At 60.0% G+C, this 25,125-nt stretch overlaps 1 protein-coding gene across 1 annotated transcript; it reads left to right on the plus strand.

The window, feature by feature from the left end:
* Positions 1 to 3,309: 3,309 nt before the first annotated feature.
* Positions 3,310 to 24,716, plus strand: LOC311164707 (ceramide synthase-like; the record flags this gene model as incomplete). Its single annotated transcript, XM_084224270.1, has 7 exons — positions 3,310 to 3,380; positions 4,920 to 5,318; positions 12,130 to 12,216; positions 12,811 to 13,027; positions 13,139 to 13,201; positions 18,457 to 18,552; positions 24,444 to 24,716. The coding sequence occupies 7 exons, from the start codon at positions 3,310 to 3,312 to the stop codon at positions 24,714 to 24,716; spliced, it is 1,206 nt and encodes a 401-aa protein (XP_084080396.1).
* Positions 24,717 to 25,125: the final 409 nt, after the last annotated feature.

Raw genomic sequence — 25,125 nt, forward strand, 5'->3', positions numbered from 1 at the left:
AATTTGGCCCCTCCCCCTTTTATTAACCCCAAATTTGGCTCCTCCCCCTTTTATTGAACCCCAAATTTGGCCCCTCCCCCTTTTTCTGAACCCCAAATTTGGCCCCTCCCACTTTTTTGAATCCCAAGTTTGGCCCCTCCCCCTTTTATTGAACCCCAAATTTGGCCCCTCCCACTTTTTTGAACCCCAAATTTTGCCCCTCCCCCTTTTATTGAACCCTAATTTTGGCCCCTCCCCCTTTTATTGAACCCCTATTTGGCCCCTCCCCCTTTTATTGAACCCCAATTTTTGCCCCTCCCCCTTTTTGAGACCCCCAAATTTGGCCCCTCCCCCTTTTTTGATCCCCGAATTTTGGCCCTTCCCTCTTTTAATTGAACCCCAATTTTGGCCCCTCCTCCTTTGGGGAGGCTCCTCCCCTTTTTGAGACCCCTACATTTGGCCCCTCCCCCTTGTTTGATCCCCGAATTTTGGCCCCTCCTCCTTTTATTGAACCCCAAATTTGGCCCCTCCCCCTTTTTTGAACCCCAATTTTGGCTCCTCCCCTTTTTTCTGAACCCCAAATTTGGCCCCTCCCCTTTTTCTGAACCCCAAATTTGGCCCCTCCCCCTTTTATTGAACCCCAAATTTGGCCCCTCCCCCTTTTATTGAACCCCAAATTTGGCCCCTCCCCCTTTTTGAACCCCAAATTTGGCCCCTCCCCCTTTTATTGAACCCCAAATTTTGCCCCTCCCTCTTTTAAAAACCCTAAATTTCGCCCCTCCCCCTTTTATTGAACCCCAATTTTTGCCCCTCCCCCTTTTTCTGAACCCCAAATTTGGCCCCTCCCCCTTTTATTGAACCCCAAATTTGGCCCCTCCCCCTTTTATTGAACCCCAAAATTGGCCCCTCCCCCTTTTATTGAACAACATATTTGGCCCCTCCCACTTTTTTGAACCCCAAATTTGGCTCCTCCCCCTCTTAAAAACCCCAATTTTGGCCCCTCCCCACTTTTTTTAACCCAAATTTTGGCCCCTCCCCCTTTTTGGTACCCCCAAATTTTGCCCCTCCCCCTTTTTCTGAACCCCAAAATTTACCCCCTCCCACTTTTATTGAACCCGAAATTTGGCCCCTCCCACTTTTTTTAACCCCCAAATTTGGCCCCTCCCCCTTTTTGAGACCCACAAATTTGGCCCCTCCCCCATTTATTGCACCCCAATTTTGGCCCCTCCCCCTTTTATTGAACCCCAAATTTTGGCCCCTCCCCCTTTTATTGAACCCCACATTTGGCCCCTCCCACTTTTTTGAACCCCACATTTGGCCCCTCCCCCTTTTATTGAACCCCAATTTTTGCCCCTCCCCACTTTTTTAACCCCTAATTTTGGCCCCTCCCCCTTTTATTGAACTCCAAATGTGGCCCCTCCCCCTTTTTCTGAACCCCAAATTTGGCCCCTCACACTTTTTAGAACCCCAATTTTGGCCCCTCCCCCTTTTATTGAACCCAAATTTGGCCCCTCCCCCTTTTTGAGACCCCCAATTTTGGCCCCTCCCCCTTTATTGAACCCTAAATTTGGCCCCTCCCCCTTTTATTGAACCCCAAATTTGGCCCCTCCCCCTTATTCTGAACCCCAAATTTGGCCCCTCCCCCCTTTTGAGACCCCCAAAATTGGCTCCTCCCCTTTTTTTGAACCCCAAGTTTGGCCCCTCCCCCTTTTATTAAACCCCAAATTTGGCCCCTCCCACTTTTAAAAACCCCAATTTTGGCCCCTCCCCCTTTTATTGAACCCAAATTTGGCCCCTCCCCCTTTTTGAGACCCCCAATTTTGGCCCCTCCCCCTTTATTGAACCCCAAATTTGACCCCTCCCACTTTTATTGAACCCCAAATTTGACCCCTCCCACTTTTATTGAACCCCAAATTTGGCCCCTCCCCCCTTTTGGGAACCCCAAATTTGGCCCCTCCCCCATTTTGAGACCCCCAAATGTGGCCCCTCCCCTTTTTTGAACCCCAAATTTGGCCCCTCCCCCTTTTATTGAACCCCGAATTTTGGCCCCTCCCCCTTTAATTGAACCCCAAATTTGGCCCCTCCCCCTTTTATTGCACCCCAATTTTGGCCCCTCCCCCTTTTATTGAACCCCGAATTTTGGCCCCTCCCCCTTTAATTGAACCCCAAATTTGGCCCCTCCCCCTTTTATTGAACCCCGAATTTTGGCCCCTCCCCCTTTTATTGAACCCCGAATTTTGGCCCCTCCCCCTTTTATTGACCCCCAATTTTTGCCCCTCCCCCTTTTTTGAACCCCCAATTTTGGCCCCTCCCCCTTTTTGAGACCCCCGAATTTAGCCCCTCCCCCTTTTATTGAACCCCAAATTTTGGCCCCTCCCCCTTTAATTGAACAACAAATTTGGCCCCTCCCCCTTTTATTGAACCCCAAATTTGGCCCCTCCCCCTTTAATTGAACAACTAATTTGGCCCCTCCCCCTTTTATTGAACCCAAATTTTTGCCCCTCCCCCTTTTTTAAACCCCAAATTTGGCCCCTCCCCCTTTTATTGAACCCAAATTTTTGCCCCTCCCCCTTTTATTGAACCCCGAATTTGCCCCTCCCCCTTTTTTGAACCCCAAATTTGGCCCCTCCCCTTTTTCTGAACCCAAATTTTTGCCCCTCCCCCTTTTATTGAACCCCAAAATTTGGCCCCTCCCACTTTTATTGAACCCCAATTTTTGGCCCCTCCCCTTTTTGAACCCCCAATTTTGGCCCCTCCTCCTTATGGGAGGCTCCTCCCCTTTTTGAGACCCCCACATTTGGCCCCTCCCCCTTTGGGACCCCCAATATTTGGCCCCTCCCCCTTTTTTTAAACCATAATTTTGGCCCCGCCCCCTTTTAGGGTCTTGATGAGGGGGCGTGGCCTCGGTGGCGCGAGGTGCGGGGCCTCCTCCCCCTTCCTTTCCGTCAACATTAAAATCTCATTAATATTCACAAGCACAGCCCACTTTATCATTAAAATCATTAATATTCATAAGCCCAGCCTAGTTGAGCGTTTTATGCTAATTACTACCTCCTAGCCACGCCCAGCTAATAAATATTCAACAAAAAAACGTCGCCGTCGCCATGGCAACGCCTCCCCGCCGCGCTCCCATTGGCAGCCCGTCCTCAAACCACGCCCTCCTCCTCTCAGCCAATCAGCGCCGCCGGCACCGCCCCGGCTCTGCCCCGCGACGCCCTCTGATTGGCTGCAGGGCTCGGCCAATCAGCGCGCGCGGCCTTCCCGCCGCCGCCTGAGGGGAGGCGGGGGGGGGGGAGCGGTCCTCATGGAAATCCACGCAAATTTATGCAAATGAGCGGCGCCGGCGCCGCGCTGAATATTCATGAGGCGCTGAGGGAGGCCGCAGACCCGCCCGGGTGTCGGTGAGGGGAAAATTTATGCAAATTAAGGGGTCGGGCCATGGAGGCGGAGCTGCACTTGTCCCATCCCCCTTAGCCCCGCCCCTAATCACCGTAACCACGCCCCTCCCAAGCCCCGCCCCTCCGGCGTCCCTCCAGTGTCCCCTTGTACCATCCCCCTTTGGCCCCGCCCCTAATCCCATAAACCCCGCCCCTCCATCAATTCCCGGTGTCCCTCCTGTGTCCCTTTGGCCCCGCCCCTAATCCCATAAACCCCTCCCCTCCATCAATTCCCGGTGTCCCTACGATGTCCCTTTTGCCCCGCCCCTAATCCCATAAACCCCGCCCCTCCATCAATTCCCGCTGTCCCTCCGCTCTCCCTTTGGCCCCGCCCCTAATCCCCTTAACCCCGCCCCTCCATCAATTCCCGCTGTCCCTCCTGTGTCCCTTTGGCCCCGCCCCTAATCCCATAAACCCCGCCCCTCCATCAATTCCCGGTGTCCCTACGCTGTCCCTTTGGCCCCGCCCCAATCCCATAAACCCCGCCCCTCCATCAATTCCCGGTCTCCCTACGCTGTCCCTTTGGCCCCGCCCTAATCCCATAAACCCCGCCCCTCCATCAATTCCCGGTGTCCCTCCGCTCTCCCTTTGGCCCCGCCCCTAATCCGTTTAAACCCCGCCCCTCCATCAATTCCCGGTGTCCCTCCGCTGCCCTCTGGCCCCGCCCCTAATCCGTTTAAACCCCGCCCCTCCATCAATTCCCGGTGTCCTAACGGTGTCTCTTTGGCCCCGCCCCAATCCCCTAAACCCCTCCCTCCCCAAGCCCCGCCCCTCCAGGTGTCCCTCCGGTGTCCCCTTGTCCCATCCCTTTGGCCACGCCCCTAATCCCATAAACCCCGCCCCTCCATCAATTCCCGGTGTCACTTTGGCCCCGCCCCTAATCCCCTAAACCCCGCCCCTCCATCAATTCCCGGTGTCCCTCCGCTCTCCCTTTGGCCCCGCCCCTAATCCCCTAAACCCCGCCCCTCCATCAATTCCCGGTGTCCCTCCGCTGTACCTTTGGCCCCGCCCCTAATCCCATAAACCCCGCCCCTCCATCAATTCCCGGTGTCCCTCCGCTGTACCTTTGGCCCCGCCCCTAATCCCATAAACCCCGCCCCTCCATCAATTCCCGGTGTCCCTTCGCTGTCCCTTTGGCCCCGCCCCTAATCTCCTTAACCCCGCCCCTCCATCAATTCCCGCTGTCCCTTCGCTGTCCCTTTGGCCCCGCCCCTAATCTCCTTAACCCCGCCCCTCCATCAATTCCCGCTGTCCCTACGCTCTCTCAGGCCCCGCCCCTAATCCCCTTAACCCCGCCCCTCCATCAATTCCCGCTGTCCCTATGGTGTCCCTTCGGCCCCGCCCCAATCCCCTTAACCCCGCCCCTCCATCAATTCCCGCTGTCCCTATGCTGTCACTTTGGCCCCGCCCCTAATCCCATAAACCCCGCCCCTCCATCAATTCTCCGTCTCCCTCCGGTGTCCCCTTGGCCCCGCCCCACTCCCTTTACCCCGCCCCCCCAAGCCCCGCCCCTCGCGCTGTCCCCGCCGTGCCCCGGCCCCGCCCCCTCCGGCCATGCCCGCTGTCCCCTCGGTCCCCGCCGTGCCCCGCGCTGTCCCCGCGCTGTCCCCTCGCTGTCCCCTCGCTGTCCCCTCGCCGTCCCCGGTCCGCCCATCCCCCCCCCGCCCGCCCCGCCCCCCCGGCAGGCCCCGCCCGCCCGGCCATGCCCGGCGCCGCGCTGTCGCCGCCGGTGTCGCCGCCGGTGTCGCCGCCGGTGTCGCCGCCGGTGTCGCCGCCGGTGTCGCCGGCGCTGCTCTGCCTGCCGGGGCTGCTCTTCTTCCCCGGGCTCTTCCTGCTGGCCCGCCGCGGCCTGGCCGCCATCGCCGGCTGTCCCCGGGGCCGCGCCACCGTGCTGGCCGCCAGGTGACACCGCGGGGACAACGGGGGGGGCGGGGCACGGGATGGGGACAGGGGACAGGGGACAGGGGACAGGGATGGGGATGGGGACAGGGATGGGGACAGGGGACAGGGGACAGTGATGGGGACAGGGATGGGGACAGGGCACAGGGATGGGGACAGGGATGGGGACAGGGGACAGGGATGGGGACAGAGGACAGGGGACAGGGATGGGGACAGGGGACAGTGACAGGGGACAGGGGACACGGTTCTGGCCGCCATCGCCGGCTGTCCCCGGGGCCGCGCCACCGTGCTGGCCGCCAGGTGACACCGCGGGGACAACGGGGGGGGCGGGGCACGGGGATGGGGACAGGGGACAGGGGACAGGGACAGGGATGGGGACAGGGGACAGGGGACAGGGATGGGGACAGGGATGGGGACAGGGGACAGCTGGGGGGATGGGAGAGATGGGGACAGGGATGGGGACAGGGTGCTGGCCGCCAGGTGACACCGCGGGGACAACGGGGGGGTGGGGCACGGGATGGGGACAGGGGACAGGGATGGGGATGGGGACAGGGACAGGGGACAGGGGACAGGGGAAAGGGGACAGGGATGGGGACAGGGGACAGCTGGGGGGATGGGAGAGATGGGGACAGGGATGGGGACACGGTGCTGGCCGCCAGGTGACACCGCGGGGACAACGGGGGGGCGGGGCACGGGGATGGGGACAGGGGACAGGGGACAGGGATGGGGACAGGGATGGGGACAGGGATGGTGACAGGGGACAGGGATGGGGACAGGGGACAGGGATGGGGACAGGGGACAGCTGGGGGGATGGGAGAGATGGGGACAGAGACAGGGGACAGGGACAGGGGACAGGGATGGGGACAGGGGACAGGGACAGGGGACAGCTGGGGGGATGGGAGAGATGGGGACAGGGATGGGGACAGGGGACAGGGATGGGGACAGGGACAGGGGACAGGGGACAGGGATGGGGACAGGGACAGGGGACAGGGGACACGGTGCTGGCCGCCATCGCCGGCTGTCCCCGGGGCCGCGCCACCGTGCTGGCCGCCAGGTGACACCGCGGGGACAACGGGGGGGGCGGGGCACGGGGATGGGGACGGGGACAGGGGACAGGGGACAGGGGACAGGGGACAGCTGGGGGGATGGGAGAGATGGGGACAGGGATGGGGACACGGTGCTGGCCGCCAGGTGACACCGCGGGGACAACGGGGGGGGCGGGGCACGGGGATGGGGACAGGGGACAGGGATGGGGACAGGGACAGGGGACAGGGATGGGGACAGGGATGGGGACAGGGGACAGGGATGGGGACAGGGATGGGGATGGAGACAGGGGACAGGGATGGGGACAGGGGACAGGGGACAGGGATGGGGACAGGGATGGGGACAGGGGACAGGGACGGGGATGGGGACAGGGGACAGGGATGGGGACAGGGATGGGGACAGGGACAGCTGGGGGGATGGGAGAGATGGGGACAGGGATGGGGACAGGGTGCTGGCCGCCAGGTGACACCGCGGGGACAACGGGGGGGGCGGGGCACGGGGATGGGGATGGGGACAGGGGACAGGGAGGGGACAGGGATGGGGACAGGGATGGGGACAGGGGACAGCTGGGGGGATGGGAGAGATGGGGACAGAGACAGGGGACAGGGACAGGGGACAGGGATGGGGACAGGGGACAGGGACAGGGGACAGCTGGGGGGATGGGAGAGATGGGGACAGGGATGGGGACAGGGGACAGGGATGGGGACAGGGACAGGGGACAGGGGACAGGGATGGGGACAGGGACAGGGGACAGGGGACACGGTGCTGGCCGCCATCGCCGGCTGTCCCCGGGGCCGCGCCACCGTGCTGGCCGCCAGGTGACACCGCGGGGACAACGGGGGGGCGGGGCACGGGATGGGGACGGGGACAGGGGACAGGGGACAGGGGACAGGGGATGGGGACAGGGATGGGGACAGGGGACAGGGGACAGGGGACAGGGGACAGGGGACAGCTGGGGGGATGGGAGAGATGGGGACAGGGATGGGGACACGGTGCTGGCCGCCAGGTGACACCGCGGGGACAACGGGGGGGGCGGGGCACGGGGATGGGGACAGGGGACAGGGATGGGGACAGGGACAGGGGACAGGGATGGGGACAGGGATGGGGACAGGGGACAGGGATGGGGACAGGGATGGGGACAGGGGACAGGGATGGGGACAGGGGACAGGGATGGGGACAGGGACAGGGATGGGGACAGGGATGGGGACAGGGGACAGGGATGGGGACAGGGGACAGGGATGGGGACAGGGATGGGGACAGGGATGGGGACAGGGATGGGGACAGGGGACAGGGATGGGGACAGGGACAGGGATGGGGACAGGGGACATGGGACAGGGGACAGGCATGGGGACAGGGGACAGGGGACAGGGATGGGGACAGGGGACAGGGATGGGGACAGGGCTGGGGACACGGTGCTGGCCTCCAGGTGTCACAGCAAGGACAGGGGACAGGGACAGGGGACAAGGAGGGGGGTGGGGACAAGGAAGGGACAGGGATGGGGACAGGGACAGGGGGACAGCTGGCGGCCAGGTGGGCTTGGGGACAGCCAGGGGACAGGGAGGGGACAGAAAGGGACAGGGAGGGGGAGGGGACAGGGATGACACGGGATAGGGAGGGGACAGGGATGGGGACAGGGAGGGGACAGGGATGGGGACAGGGAGGGGACAGGGAGGGGACAGAGAGGGGACAGGGATGGGGACAGAGAGGGGACAGAGAGAGGACAGGGATGGGGATGGAGGGGACAGAGAGGGGACAGGGAAGGGACAGGGAAGGGGACATGGATGGGGACAGGGATGAGGATGGAGGGGACATGGATGGGGACAGGGATGAGGATGGAGGGGACAGGGAGGGGACAGGGAGGGGACAGGGATGAGGATGGAGGGGACAGGGAGCATGGAGGGGACAGGGAGGGGACAGGGAAGGGACAGGGATGGGACAGGGAAGGAACAGGGAGGGGACAGGGAGGGGACAAGGAGGGGACAGGGATGGGGACAAGAAGGGGACAGGGATGGGGGCAAGGAGGGGACACTGCAGGGACAGGGATGGGTGGCACCGGGCCAGGGAGGGGACAGGGCAGGAGGTGACACCGTGAGGGTGACAGGGACAGGGATGAGAGGAGGGGGGAGACTGCAGGGACAGGGAGGGGACAGGGATGGGGACAGGGAGGGGACAAGGACAGGGAGGGGACAGGGACAGGGATGGGGACAGGGAAGGACAGGGAGGGGACAGGGAGGGGACAAGGACAGGGAGGGGACAGGGACAGGGATGGGGACAGGGATGGGGACAGGGAGGGGACAGGGATGGGGACAGGGAGGGGACAGGGAGCATGGATGGGACAGGGACAGGGATGGGGACAGGGATGGGGACACTGCAGGGACAGGGAGGGGACAGGGAGGGGACAAGGAGGGGGACACTGCAGGGACAGGGCTGGGGACATTGCGGGGACAGGGATGGGTGGCACCAGGCCAGGGATGGGGACAGGGAGGGGACAGGGAGGGGACAGGGAGGGGACAGGGACAGTGACAGTGACAAGGCCAGGCCGGGGGGGTTGGTGGCACTCAGGAGGGGCTCGGTGACAATCCGAGCACGGTGACACTCGGGGGGGGGGAGGGGTTGGGGACAATCCGGGGAAGGGATTGGGGACAATCCGGGGGGGGTGGGGACAATCCGGGGGGGGCTGGGGACAATCCGGGGGGGGCAGGGCAGGATTAGCCGGTGACGCGGGGACAGCGCGGGGACACGGCTTAGTGACGTCAACGCCGGCCCCGCCCCCAACGTGACACCGGCGTGTCACCCGTGTCACCCGTGTCACCACTGTCACCCCAGTGTCACCCGTATCATCTGTGTCACCCGTGTCAGACCGGTGTCACCCTGTGTCATCTGTGTCACCTGTGTCACCTGTGTCACCCGTGTGTCACCCTGTGTCACCCTGTGTCATCTGTGTCACCCTGTGTCACCCTGTGTCACCCTGTGTCACCCTGTGTCCCTGTGTCCCTGTGTCACCCTGTGTCACCCTGTGTCCCTGTGTCACCCTGTGTCACCCTGTGTCACCCTGTGTCACCCTGTGTCCCTGTGTCACCTGTGTCCCTGTGTCCCTGTGTCACCCTGTGTCACCCTGTGTCACCCGTGTGTCACCCTGTGTCCCTGTGTCACCCTGTGTCACCTGTGTCCCCCTGTGTCACCCTGTGTCACCCTGTGTCACCCTGTGTCACCTGTGTCCCTGTGTCCCTGTGTCACCCTGTGTCCCTGTGTCACCCTGTGTCACCCTGTGTCCCTGTGTCACCCTGTGTCCCTGTGTCACCTGTGTCACCCTGTGTCACCTGTGTCACCCTGTGTCCCTGTGTCCCTGTGTCACCCTGTGTCACCCTGTGTCACCCTGTGTCCCTGTGTCACCCTGTGTCACCTGTGTCACCCTGTGTCCCTGTGTCACCCTGTGTCACCTGTGTCACCCTGTGTCACCTGTGTCACCCTGTGTCCCTGTGTCCCTGTGTCACCCTGTGTCCCTGTGTCACCCTGTGTCACCTGTGTCACCCTGTGTCCCTGTGTCCCTGTGTCACCCTGTGTCACCCTGTGTCACCTGTGTCACCCTGTGTCCCTGTGTCCCTGTGTCCCTGTGTCCCTGTGTCCCCCTGTGTCACCCTGTGTCACCCTGTGTCACCCTGTGTCCCTGTGTCCCTGTGTCCCTGTGTCCCCCTGTGTCACCCTGTGTCACCCTGTGTCACTTGTGTCACCCTGTGTCACCTGTGTCCCTGTGTCACCCTGTGTCCCTGTGTCACCCTGTGTCACCCTGTGTCCCTGTGTCACCTGTGTCCCTGTGTCACCCTGTGTCACCCTGTGTCCCTGTGTCACCTGTGTCCCTGTGTCCCTGTGTCACCTGTGTCACCCTGTGTCACCCTGTGTCCCTGTGTCACCCTGTGTCACCCTGTGTCACCTGTGTCACCCTGTGTCCCTGTGTCACCCTGTGTCACCCTGTGTCCCTGTGTCCCTGTGTCCCTGTGTCACCCTGTGTCCCTGTGTCACCCTGTGTCACCCTGTGTCACCCTGTGTCCCTGTGTCACCCTGTGTCCCTGTGTCACCCTGTGTCACCCTGTGTCACCCTGTGTCCCTGTGTCACCCTGTGTCACCCTGTGTCACCCTGTGTCACCTGTGTCACCCTGTGTCACCCTGTGTCCCTGTGTCACCCTGTGTCACCCTGTGTCACCCTGTGTCACCTGTGTCACCCTGTGTCCCTGTGTCACCCTGTGTCACCCTGTGTCCCCCTCTGTCACCCTGTGTCCCTGTGTCCCTGTGTCACCCTGTGTCACCCTGTGTCCCTGTGTCACCCTGTGTCCCCCTGTGTCACCCTGTGTCCCTGTGTCACCCTGTGTCACCCTGTGTCACCTGTGTCACCTTGTGTCACCCTGTGTCCCTGTGTCACCCTGTGTCACCCTGTGTCCCTGTGTCACCCTGTGTCACCCTGTGTCACCTGTGTCACCTGTGTCACCTGTGTCCCTGTGTCACCCTGTGTCACCTGTGTCACCCTGTGTCACCCTGTGTCACCCTGTGTCCCTGTGTCACCTGTGTCACCCTGTGTCACCCTGTGTCACCTGTGTCACCTGTGTCACCCTGTGTCCCTGTGTCACCTGTGTCACCCTGTGTCACCCTGTGTCACCCTGTGTCACCTGTGTCACCTGTGTCACCCTGTGTCCCTGTGTCACCCTGTGTCCCTGTGTCCCTGTGTCACCCTGTGTCCCTGTGTCACCTGTGTCCCTGTGTCACCCTGTGTCACCCTGTGTCACCCTGTGTCACCCTGTGTCACCTGTGTCACCCTGTGTCCCTGTGTCACCCTGTGTCCCTGTGTCCCTGTGTCACCTGTGTCACCTGTGTCCCTGTGTCACCCTGTGTCACCCTGTGTCCCTGTGTCACCCTGTGTCACCCTGTGTCACCCTGTGTCACCTGTGTCACCTGTGTCACCCTGTGTCCCTGTGTCACCCTGTGTCCCTGTGTCCCTGTGTCACCCTGTGTCCCTGTGTCACCTGTGTCCCTGTGTCACCCTGTGTCACCCTGTGTCACCCTGTGTCACCCTGTGTCACCTGTGTCACCCTGTGTCCCTGTGTCACCCTGTGTCCCTGTGTCCCTGTGTCACCTGTGTCCCTGTGTCACCTGTGTCACCCTGTGTCACCCTGTGTCACCTGTGTCACCCTGTGTCCCTGTGTCACCCTGTGTCCCTGTGTCACCCTGTGTCCCTGTGTCACCTGTGTCACCCTGTGTCACCCTGTGTCCCTGTGTCACCCTGTGTCCCTGTGTCCCTGTGTCACCCTGTGTCACCCTGTGTCCCTGTGTCCCTGTGTCACCCTGTGTCACCCTGTGTCACCCTGTGTCCCTGTGTCCCTGTGTCACCCTGTGTCACCCTGTGTCACCTGTGTCCCTGTGTCACCCTGTGTCACCCTGTGTCCCTGTGTCCCTGTGTCCCTGTGTCAGCCTGTGTCACCTGTGTCACCCTGTGTCACCTGTGTCACCCTGTGTCCCTGTGTCACCCTGTGTCACCCTGTGTCCCTGTGTCACCCTGTGTCACCCTGTGTCACCCTGTCCCTCACCTCTCTCACCTGTCTCTCACCTGTCTCACCTGTCTCTCACCTGTCTCTCACCTGTCTCACCTGTCTCACCTGTCTCTCACCTGTCTCACCTGTCTCACCTGTCTCACCTGTCTCTCACCTGTCTCTCACCTGTCTCACCTGTCTCTCACCTGTCTCTCACCTGTCTCTCACCTGTCTCTCACCTGTCCCTCCAGGTTGGTCTCCTCTGTCCAGGCCGTCATGGCCTCCACAGCCGGGTACATCATCTCCAGCTCCTGCCAGCACAACGTCATCGATGACCAGTGAGGGACACACCTGGGCACACCTGGGCACACCTGGGCACACCTGGGACACACCTGGGGGTGACACACCTGGGACACCTGGGCACACCTGTGACACCTGGGGACACAACTGGGACACATCTGGGGCACACCTGGGAGATACCAGGGCTCACCTGGGAGTACTTGGGGCACACCTGGGGCACACCTGTGCCCATCTTACCCGTGCCCATCTGTGCCCACCTGTCTCACCTGTGCAGGCACTGGCTGGCCTGGGCATACCCGCCCTTCAGGGCACACCTGGGGCACACCTGGGCACACCTGGGGGCACACCTGGGGACATCTGGGCACACCTGGGCACACCTGGGGCACACCTGGGAGGTACCTGGGCACACCTGGGCACACCTGGGACATACCTGGGCACACCTGGGCACACCTGGGACATACCTGGACACACCTGGGCACATCTGAGATACACCTGGGCACAACTAGGAGTACTTGGGGCACACCTGGGGCACACCTGAGACACACCTGGGGCACACCTGGGAGATACCCGGGCACACCTGGGGCACACCTGGGTCACACCTGTGCCCACCTGTGCCCATCTCACCTGTGCAGGCACTGGCTGGCGTGGGCGTACCCGCCCTTCGCCGTGCCCTACTTCGTGTACGACGTGTACGCCATGTACCTGTGCCACCTGCAGCGCGCCCAGGTGAAGGGCCACGCCCCCGGCGCCGCGCCCGCCCGCGCCGCCGCCGCCGCCTTCCTGCGCCAGGAGCTGCTGATGGTGCTGCACCACCTGGCCATGGTGCTGGTCTGCTTCCCCGTGGCCACCGTGAGTCACCTGCGCACACCTGGGCACACCTGGGCACACCTGGGCGCACCTGGGCACACCTGGGCACACCTGGGCACACCTGGGCGCACCTGGGCACACCTGGGCGCACCTGGGGCGGGGCTGATGGTGCTGCACCACCTGGCCATGGTGCTGGTCTGCTTCCCCGTGGCCACCGTGAGTCACCTGGGCACACCTGGGCACACCTGGGGGCACCTGGGGGCACCTGGGATACACCTGGGCACAGCTGGGCACACCTGGGGGCACCTGGGGGCACCTGAGAGGGGTGGGGACACACCTGGGCACACCTGGGATAGACCTGAGATAGACCTGGGGGCACCTGGGCACACCTGGGGGCACCTGGGATAGACCTGGGCACAGCTGGGATACACCTGAGTGATACCTGGGAGCACCTGGGCACACCTGGGCACACCTGAGAGGTGTGGGAACACACCTGGGCACACCTGGGGGCACCTGGGCACACCTGGGCACACCTGGGGGCACCTGGGCACACCTGGGATAGACCTGGGCACACCTGGGCACACCTGGGATACACCTGGGCACACCTGGGATACACCTGGGCACACCTGGGTACACCTGGGCACACCTGGGCTACACCTGGGCACACCTGGGCACACCTGGGCACACCTGGGCACACCTGGGCACACCTGGGTACACCTGGGATACACCTGGGCACACCTGGGATACACCTGGGATGGACGTGGGCACACCTGGGCACACCTGGGCACACCTGGGCACACCTGGGCACAGCTGCAGAGACTTTGGGGAGGTCTGGGGACACCTTGGGGGCACCTTGGGGGGTTGGGGACACGGGGTCACACCTGGGGACACCTGGGGACAGCTCACGGGGCTTGGGGACACCTGGGGACACCTGGAGAAGGTTTGGGGACACCTTGGGGACACTTGGGGGGGGTTGGGGACACTCGGAGGGGTTGGGGGACACTTTGGGGACACCCTGGGGGGCTTGGGGACATCCTGGGGACACTCGGGGGGGACACCTGGGGACACCTTGGGGACACCTGGAGAGGGTTTGGGGACACCTTGGGGACACTCGGGGGGGGTTGGGGACACTCGGGGAGGGTTGGGGACATTCTGGGGACACCCTGGGGGGGTTGGGGACACCCTGGGGACACCTTGGGGACACTTGGAGGGGGTTGGGGACACCCTGGGGGGGGGGGGGGAGACACTCGGGGGGGGTTGGGGACACCCTGGGGACACCGTGGGGACTTTGGGGACACCCTGGGGACACCGTGGAGGGGGTTGGGGACACTCGGGGGGGGGTTGGGGACACCTTGGGGACACTGGGGACACTTGGGGGGGTTTGGGAACACTCGGGGGGGCTTGGGGACACCCTGGGGGGGTTGGTGACACTCGGGGGGGGTTTGGGGACACTTTGGGGACACTTTGGGGACACCTTGGGGACACCATGGTGGGGGTTGGGGACACTTGGGGGAGTGTTGGGGACACCTTGGGGACACCCTGGGGGGCTTGGGGACACCCTGGGGACACTTGGGGGGGCTTGGGGACACTCGGGGGGGGGGTGGGGTACACCTGGGGACACCTTGGGGACACTTGGGGGGGGTGGGGACATTTTGGAGACACTCAGAGGGGCTTGGGGACACTTTGGGGACACTCTGGGGGGTTTGGGGACACTTCGGGGGGGTTGGTGACACTCGAGGGGGGGGTTTGGGGACACCTGGGGACACCTGGGGAGGGGTTGGTGACACCTTGGGGACACCCTGGGTGACATTTGGGGGTCTTGGGGACACTCTGGGGGGGTTTGGGGACACCTTGGGGACACCTGGGTGACCTTTGGGGACACCTGGGGACACCTTGGGGACACCTTGGGGGGGTTGGGGACATTCGGGGGGGTTGGGGACACCCTGGGGACACCCTGGGGACACTTTGGGGGGGGTCGGGGACACTTTGGGGACCCTGGGGACAGTTTGGGGACACCCTGGGGGGGGTTGGGGACACTTTGGGGACCTTGGGGACACTATGGGGACACTCGGGGGGGTTGGGGACACTCGGGGGGGCTTGGGGACATTTTTGGGGGGGTTGGGGACACCCTGGGGACACTCGGGGGGGGTTGGGGACAGTTTGGTGACACTTGGGGACGCCTGGGGACACTCGGGGGGGGTTGGGGACACTCGAGGGGGGTTGGGTACACCTGGGGACCCCTTGGGGACACTCGGGGGGGTTGGGGACACCTTGGGGGAGCTTGGGGACACTTTGGGGACACTTGGGGACACCCTGGGGGGGTTGGGGACACTCGGGGGGCGGTTGGGGACACCCTGGGGGGGTTGGGGACACTTGGGGACACTGGGGACACCTTGGGGGAATTGGGGACACCTGGGGACACCTGGGGACACCCTGGGGGGGGTTGGGAACACTCGGGGGGGGGTTGGGGACACTTTGGGGACACCCTGGTGACACTTGGGGGGGTTGGGGACACGTTGGGGACACCCTGGGGGGGGTGGGGACACCTTGGGGGAGCCTGGGGACACTTTGGGGACACTTGAGGACACTTGGGGGGGTTGGGGACACCCTGGGGACACCTTGGGGGAGTTGGGGACACCTTGGAGGGTTTGGGGACACTCTGGGGGGGGTTTGGGGACACCTGGGGACACCTGGAGAGGGTTTGGGGACACTCGAGGGACACCCTGGGGGGTTGGGGACATCTTGGGGACCCTCTGGGGGGCTTGGGGACATCCTGGGGACACTTGGGGGGGTTTGGGGACACTCGGGGGGGGTTGGGGACACCTGGGGATACCTTGGGGACACCTGGGGACACTCGGGGAGGGTTGGGGACACCCTGGGGACACCTGGGGGAATTGGGGACACCCTGTGTGGGGGTTGGGGACACCCTGGGGACCTTGGGGACACTTAGGGGACCTTCTGAGGGGGTTGGGGACATTTTTGGGACACCTTGGGGACACCTTGGGGAGCCTCTGGGGGGTTGGGGACATTCGGGGGGGGGTTGGGGACATTTGGGGGGGGTTGGGGACACCCTGGGGGGGACCTTGGGGACACCTTGGGGACACTCAGGGGGGCTTGGGGACACTCGGGGGGGACACCTGGGGACACCTTGGGGACACCTGGAGAGGGTTTGGGGACACCTTGGGGACACTCGGGGGGGGTTGGGGACACTCGGGGAGGGTTGGGGACATTCTGGGGACACCCTGGGGGGGTTGGGGACACCCTGGGGACACCTTGGGGACACTTGGAGGGGGTTGGGGACACCCTGGGGTGGGGGGGGAGACACTCGGGGGGGGTTGGGGACACCCTGGGGACACCGTGGGGACTTTGGGGACACCCTGGGGACACCGTGGAGGGGGTTGGGGACACTCGGGGGGGGGTTGGGGACACCTTGGGGACACTGGGGACACTTGGGGGGGTTTGGGAACACTCGGGGGGGCTTGGGGACACCCTGGGGGGGTTGGGGACACTCAGGGGGGGTTTGGGGACACCTTGGGGACACCCTGGGGGGGTTGGTGACACTCATGGGGGGTTTGGGGACACTTTGGGGACACTTTGGGGACACCTTGGGGACACCATGGTGGGGGTTGGGGACACTCGGGGGAGTGTTGGGGACACCTTGGGGACACTCGGGGGGGGTTGGGGACACCCTGGGGACACTTGGGGGGGCTTGGGGACACTCGGGGGGGGGTGTGGGGTACACCTGGGGACACCTTGGGGACACTTGGGGGGGGGTGGGGACATTTTGGAGACACTCAGAGGGGCTTGGGGACACTTTGGGGACACTCTGGGGGGGGTTGGGGACACTTCGGGGACACCTTGGGGACACCTGGAGAGGGTTTGGGGACACCTTGGGGGGTTTGGGGACACCTGGGGACACCTGGGGAGGGGTTGGTGACACCTTGGGGGGTTTGGGGACACCTGGGGACACCTGGGGAGGGGTTGGTGACACCTTGGGGACACCCTGGGTGACATTTGGGGACACCTGGGGACACCTTGGGGACATTGGGTGACATTTGGGGGGGTTGGGGACATTTTTGGGGGGGTTGGGGACACCCTGGGGACACCCTGGGGACACTTTCGGGGGGGTTGGGGACACTTTGGGGACCTTGGGGACAGTTTGGGGACACCCTGGGGGCGGTTGGGGACACCTGGGGGCCCTCTGGGGGGGTTGGGGACACCTTGGGGACACCCTGGGGACACCTGGGGGGATTGGGGACACTCGGGGGGGGGGGTTGGGGACACTTTGGCGACACCCTGGGGGGGTTGGGGACACTTGGGGGGGGTGGGGACACCTTGGGGGGGTTGGGGACACCTTGGGGACACCCTGGGGGGGTTGGGGACACTTGGGGGGGTTGGGGACACCTGGGGGACACCCTGGTGACACTTGGGGGGGGGTTGGGGACACTCGGGGAGGGGTGGGGACACCCTGGGGACACTTGGGGACCTTGGGGACACCCTGGGGACACTCGGGGGGGCTTGGGGACACCCTGGGGGGGGTTGGGGACACTCGGGGGTGGGGTTGGGGACATCTTGGGGGCCCTCTGGGGGGCTTGGGGACATCCTGGGGACACTTGGGGGGGGCTTGGGGACACTCGGGGGGGGGGTGGGGTACATCTGGGGACACCTTGGGGACACTTGGGGGGGTTGGGGACATTTTGGAGACACTCAGAGGGGCTTGGGGACACTTTGGGGACACTCTGGGGGGGTTGGGGACACTTCGGGGGGGTTGGTGACACTTCGGGGACACCTTGGGGACACCTGGAGAGGGTTTGGGGACACCTTGGGGACACCCTGGGGACACCTTGGGGGGGTTTGGGGACACCTGGGGACATCTGGGGACACCTGGGAAGGGGTTGGTGACACCTTGGGGACACCTTGGGGACACTTGGGGGGGTTGGTGACACCTTGGGGACACCCTGGGTGACATTTGGGGACACCTGGGGACACCTTGGGTGACATTGGGTGACATTTGGGGGGGCTTGGGGACATTTTTGGGGGGTTGGGGACACCCTGGGGACACTTTGGGGGGGGGTCGGGGACACTTTGGGGACCCTGGGGACAGTTTGGGGACACCCTGGGGGGGTTGGGGACACTCGGGGGGGTTGGGGACACCCTGGGGACACTCTGGGAGGGTTGGGGACACCTTGGGGACACCTTGGGGACACTCGGGGGGGGGTGGGGACACCCTGGGGACCTTGGGGACACCCTGGGGGGGGTTGGGGACACTCTGGGGGGGGGTTTGGGGACACTCGGGGGGGGGGGGTGGGGACACTTTGGGGACACCCTGGGGACACTTGGGGAGGGTTGGGGACATCCTGGGGGGGGTGGGGACACCTTGGGGACACCCTGGGGAGGTTGGTGACACTCGAGGGGGGGGTTGGGGACAGTTGGGGACAGTTTTGGGGACAGGGCGTGGCCGCTGTCCCCAGCTGTGGCGCCAGGGCAAGGGCGATTTCTTCCTGGGCTGCCTCCTGATGGCCGAGCTGAGCACCCCCTTCGTGTGCCTGGGCAAGGTCCTCATCCTGGTGAGAGATGTCCCCAAATGTCCCCAAGTGTCCCCAAGTGTCCCCAAGTGTCCCCAAGTGTCCCCAAATCCCGAAAACCCCAAAAAAATCCCACCAAAAATGACCCAAAAATGGCCCAAAAAAGGGAAAAAAACCCCAAAATCCACCCCAAAATCCACCTGGGCACGGTCCTCATCCTGGTGAGAGCTGTCCCCAAATGTCCCCAAATGTCCCCAAATGTCCCCAAATGTCCCCAAGTGTCCCCAATGTCCCCAAGTGTCCCCAATGTCCCCAAGTCCCAAAATGCCAAAAACCCCCAAAAAATCCCACCAAAAATGACCCAAAAATGACCAAAAATGGGAAAATCCCCCAAAAATCCACCCCAAAATCCCCCTGGGCAAGGTCCTCATCCTGCTGAGAGCTGTCCCCAAATGTCCCCAAATGTCCCCAATGTCCCCAAGTGTCCCCAAGTCCCAAAATGCTGAAAACCCAAAAAAAATCCCATAAAAAATGACCCAAAAATGGAAAAAACCCAAAAAAATCCACCCCAAAATCCACCTGGGCAAGGTCCTCATCCTGGTGAGAGATGTCCCCAAATGTCCCCAAATGTCCCCAAGTGTCCCCAAGTGTCCCCAATGTCCCCAAGTGTCCCCAAGTGTCCCCAAGTCCCGAAAACCCAAAAAAAATCCCACCAAAAATGACCCAAAAATGACCCAAAAATGGGAAAAAAACCCCAAAAATCCACCCCAAAATCCACCTGGGCAAGGTCCTCATCCTGCTGAGAGCTGTCCCCAATGTCCCCAAATGTCCCCAAGTGTCCCCAAATGTCCCCAAGTGTCCCCAATGTCCCCAAGCCCCAAAATGCTGAAAACCCCAAAAAAATCCCATAAAAAATGACCCAAAAATGGGAAAATCCCATTAAAAAATCCCCCTAAAATTCCCCCCAAAAAATCCCCAAAAATTCCCCCAAAAAATCCTCAAAAATTCCTCAAAAATTCCCCAAATTCCCAAATTCCTCAAAAAATTCCCAAAAAATTCCCCAATAATTCCCCAAAAAATTCTCCAAAAAATCCCCCCAAATTCCCCAAAAAATCCCAAAAAGTTTCCCCAAAATTCCCCAAAATTCCTCCAAAAATCCCCCAAAAATTCCCCAAATTCCCCCCCAAATCCCCCCCAAATTCCCAAAAATTTCCCCAAAAATCCCCCAAAAAATCCCCCAAAAATTCCTCCACAATTCCCCCCAAAATTCTCCAAAATTTCCCCCAAAATTCAAAAAAAATTCCCAAAAATTCTCCAAAATTTTCCAAAAAATTCCCAAAAATTCCCCCCAAAAATCCTCAAAAATTCCCCCAAAATTCCCAAATTTTTTTCAAAAATTCCCAAAAAAATTCTCAAAAAATTCCCCCAAAATTCCCCCCAAAATTCTCAAAAAATTCCCCAAAAATTCCCAAATTCCTCAAAAAAATTCCCCAAAAAATTCTCCACGAATTCCCCAAAATTCTCCAAAAATTCCCCCCAAAAAATCAAAAAATCCTCCAAAAATTCCCAGAAAAATTTCCCCAAAATTCTTTAAAAATTCCTAAAAAATCCCCCCAAAATCTCTCCAAGAATCAAAAAGAAAATTCAAAAGAAATCCCCCCAAAATTCCCAAAAAATCCCCCAAAATTTTCCCAAAATTCCCAAAAATTCCTCAGGAAATTCCCAAAAATTTTCCCCAAAAATTCCCCCAAAATTCCCAAAGATTCCTCAAAAAAATCCCAAAAATTCCTCAAGAAATTCTGCAAAATTTCCCCCCAAAATAAAAAAAAAAAAATTCCCAAAATCCCCCAAAAATCCCAAAGAATTTCCACAAAAATCCCCCAAAAATTCCCAAAAAATCCTCAAAAATTCCCCCAAAATTCCCAAATTCCTCAAAAAATTCCCAAAACTTTTTCCAAAAATTCCCCATAAAATTTTCCAAAAATTCCTCCAAAAATTTTCCCAAAATTCCCAAAACTTCCCAGAAAAATTCCAAAAAAATTCCCCAAAAATCCCCCAAAGTTCCACAAAAAATCCTAAAAAATCCCCCAAAAATTTCAAAAAATCCTCAAAAATTCTCCCAAAATTCCCAAATTCCTAAAAAAAATTCCCAAAAATTTTTTCAAAAATTCCCCAAAAAATTCTCAAAAAATTCCCCCAAAATTCCAAAAAAATTCCCAGAAACCCTCCCCAAAATTTCCCAAAAATTCCTCCAAAAATCCTCCAAAATTCAAAAAAAAATCCCAAAATTTTTTTCAAAAACTCCGCCAAAATCCCCCAAAATTCCCCAAAAAATCCCCAAAAGTTTCTCCAAAATTCAAAAAAATTCCTCCAAAAATCCCCCCAAAATCCCCCAAAATTCCCAAAAAATCCCCCAAAATTCCCCCCAAAATTTCCCAAAAATTCTAAAAAATTCCTCCAAAAATTCCTCCTAAAATTCCTCAAGAAATTCTCCAAAACTTCCCCCAAAAAATCCTCAAAAATTCCCCCAAAATCCCAAAAAATTCCTCCAAAAATCCCCCAAAATTCAAAAAAAATTCCTTCAAAAAAACCCCCAAAATTTTCAAAAAATTCCCAAAAAATTTCCCTAAAAAATTCCCCAAAATTCCCTCCCAAAATCCTCAAAAATTCCTCAAAAATTCCCCCAAAATTCCCAAATTCCTCAAAAATTCCCAAAAATTTTTTCAAAAATTCCCCCCAAAATTCCCTAAAATTCCCCCATAACGACGTCGGGATCCCTTCTAGAAGGTTCCACGATGGTTCCTCAAACCCCCCTGAGATGTGGCCACCAAAAATTCCCCTGGTTCTCCCCATCCTATGAGAACTTTTGGGGTCCCCTCTGGTTTTTCCACCCCCGTAGACCCCATAACGACGTCAGGATCCCTTCTAGAAGCTTCCACAGTGGTTCCTCAAACCCCCCTTAGATGTGACCACCAAAAATTCCTCCCCTTCCCCTCACCCCACTGGAACTTTTGAGGTCCCCCCTGGTCTTTCCATCCATGGAGACCCCATAACGACGTCAGGATTCTTTCCAGAAGGTTCCACAGTGGTTCCTCAAACCCCCCTGAGATGTGGCCACCAAAAATTCTTCCCCTTCCCCTCATCCAACCAGAACTTTTGAGGTCCCCCCTGGTCATTCACCCCATGGAGACCCCATAACGACGTCAGGATCCCTTCTAGAAGCTTCCACAGTGGTTCCTCAAACCCCCCTGAGATGTGGCCACCAAGAATTCCTCCCCTTCTCCTCCACCCAGAAAAATTTTTGGGGTCCCCTCTTGTCATTTAATCCCTGGAGACCCCATAACGACGTCAGGATTCTTTCCAGAAGGTTCCACATCGGTTCCTCAAACCCCCCTGAGATGTGGCCACCAAAAATTCCTCCCCTTCCCCTCACCCAACCAGAACTTTTGAGGTCCCCCCTGGTCATTCACCCCCTGGAGACCCCATAACGACGTCAGGATCCCTTCTAGAAGCTTCCACATTGGTTCCTCAAACCCCCCTGAGATGTGGCCACCAAAAATTCCCCTGGTTCTCCCCATCCTATTAGAACTTTTGAGGTCCCCACTTGCTCTCCAAGCCTTGCAGACCCTATAACCACATCAGGATTCTTTCCAGAAGGTTCCACAGTGGTTCCTCAAACCCCCCTGAGATGTGGCCACCAAAAATTCCTCCCCTTCCCCTCACCCCACCAGAACTTTTGAGGTCCCCCCTTATCAATCAACCCCTGGAGACCCCATAACGACGTCTGGATTCTTTCCAGAAGGTTCCTCAAATGGGTCCTCAATGGTTCCTCAAACCCCCCTGAGATGTGGCCACCAAAAATTCCCCTGGTTCTGCCCATCCCATCAGAACTTTTGAGGTCCCCATGGATTCCTCACACCCCGCAGACCCCATAACCACCTCTATCCCCGTCCGTCCGTCCCTCCCCGTCCGTCTGTCCCCGCAGTTCCGCCGGCAGCACACGGCCCTGCACAAGCTGAACGCGCTGGCGCTGCTCCTGACCTTCCTGGGCTGTGCCTCCCCTTCCCCTCATCCCGCCGGAACTTTTGGGGTCCCCATGGATTCCTGACACCCCAGAGACCCCAGAACCACGTCTGGATCCCTTCTAGAAGGTTCCACGATGGTTCCTCAAACCCCATTGAGATGTGACCACCAAAAATTCCTCCCCTTCCCCTCATCCCACCAAAACCTTTAAGGTCTCCATGGATTCCTGACACCCCAGAGACCCCATAATGACGTCAGGATTCTTTCTAGAAGGTTCCACAGTGGTTCCTCAAACCCCATTGAGATGTGGCCACCAAAATTTCCTCCCTTTCCCCTCACCCCACCGGAACTTTTGAGGTCCCCCCTCATCCTCCAACCCCTGGAGACCCCATAACGACGTCAGGATCCCTTCTAGAAGGTTCCACAGTGGTTCCTCAAACCCCTCTGAGATGTGGCCACCAAAAATTCCTCCCCTTCCCCTCACCCCACTGGAACTTTTGAGGTCTCCATGGATTCCTCACACCCCAGAGACCCCAGAACGACGTCTGGATCCCTTCTAGAAGCTTCCACATTGATTCCTCAAACCCCCCTGAGATGTGGCCACCAAAAATTTTCCTGCTTCCCCCTACTGGTCTGGAATTTTTGAGGTCCCCCCTGGTCATTCAACCCCTGGAGACCCCATAACGACGTCTGGTTCCGTTCTAGAACCTTCTATATTGATTCCTCAAACCCCCCTGAGATGTGGCCACCAAAAACTCTCCTGGTTCCCCTCATCCCACCGGAACTTTTGAGGTCCCCCCTGGTCTTTCCATCCATGGAGACCCCATAACAACCTCGGGACCCCTTCCAGAAGGTTCCACATTGATTCCTCAAACCCCCCTGAGATGTGGCCACCAAGAATTCCCGGGGTTCCCCTCACCCCACCGGAACTTTTGAGGTCCCCCCTTATCATTCAACCCCTGGAGACCCCATAACGACGTCAGGATCTTTTCTAGAAGCTTCCACGATGGTTCCTCAAACCCCCCTGAGATGTGGCCACCAAAAATTTTCCTGCTTCCCCCTACTGGTCTGGAATTTTTGAGGTCCCCCCTGGTCATTCAACCCCTGGAGACCCCATAACGACCTCGGGATCCCTTCTAGAACCTTCTATATTGATTCCTCAAACCCCATTGAGATGTGGCCACCAAAAATTTTCCTGGTTCTCCCCACCCCACCGAAATTTTTAGGGTCCCCTCTTGTTCTCCAACCCTCGCAGACCCCATAACGACGTCTGGATCCCTTCCAGAAGGTTCCACAGTGGTTCCTGAAACCCCCCTGAGATGTGGCCACCAAAAATTCCCCTGGTTCCCCTCACCCAACCAGAACTTTTGAGGTCCCCCCTTATCATTCAACCCCCGGAGACCCCATAACGACGTCAGGATCCTTTCTAGAAGCTTCCACGATGGTTCCTCAAACCCCATTGAGATGTGGCCACCAAAAATTCCCCTGGTTCCCCTCATCCCACCGGAACTTTTGAGGTCCCCCCTGGTCTTTCCATCCATGGAGACCCCATAACGACGTCAGGATTCTTTCCAGAAGGTTCCTCAAATGGGTCCTCAATGGTTCCTCAAACCCCCCTGAGATGTGGCCACCAAAAATTCCCCTGGTTCTGCCCACCCCACCGGAACTTTTGAGGTCCCCCCTTATCCTCCAACCCCTGTAGACCCCATAACCACGTCAGGATTCTTTCTAGAAGGTTCCACAGTGATTCCTCAAACCCCTCTGAGATGTGGCCACCAAAAATTCCTCCCCTTCCCCTCACCCCACTGGAACTTTTGAGGTCCCCATGGATTCCTCACACCCCGCAGACCCCATAACCACGTCTATCTCCGTCCGTGTGTCTGTCTGTCCGTCCGTCTGTCCCTCTGCAGTTCCGCCGGCAGCACACGGCCCTGCACAAGCTGAACGCCCTGGCTCTTCTCCTGACCTTCCTGTCCTGCCGGGTGCTGCTGTTCCCGTACCTGTACTGGGCCTACGGGCGGCACCGGGGGCTGTCCCCGCTGCGCGTCCCGGCCGCGCTGCCGCCCGCCTACAACGCCGCCGCCGCCGCCATGGCCGCCCCCCAGCTCTACTGGTTCGGCCTCATCTGCCGCGGCGCCTGGCGGCTCTTCCGGCCGGCGGGGACGGGGACACGGCCACCGTGAGGGGACAATGTGGGGGGGAGGGGGGGGAGGGGCCTGGAGAGTGGGGGAGGGGGTGGGGGGGGGGTGGGGGGGGGGTGGGACAGCGCTGGAGGTGGATTTGGGACATTGTGAGGTGGCTTTGGGACATCTGGGACACTCTGGGGTGGCTCTGGGACATCTGGGACACTCTGGGACATCCTTGGGATACTCTGGGGTGGCTTTGGGGACACTCTGAAGAGACCTGGGGTGGCTCTGGGACACTCTGGGACATCCATGGGACACACTGAGGTGGCCTGATGGGACTTGGGGACACCCTGGGGTGGCTCTGGGGACACCCTGAAGAGTCCTGGGGTGCCTCTGGGACATCTTTGGGACACCTTGAGGTGGCTTTGGGACATCTGGGACACCTTGGGACACCTTGAGGTGGCTT

The sequence above is a fragment of the Fringilla coelebs genome (assembly GCF_963513975.1).
Source record: "Fringilla coelebs genome assembly, chromosome: 35".
NCBI classification, from domain to species: domain Eukaryota; kingdom Metazoa; phylum Chordata; class Aves; order Passeriformes; family Fringillidae; genus Fringilla; species Fringilla coelebs.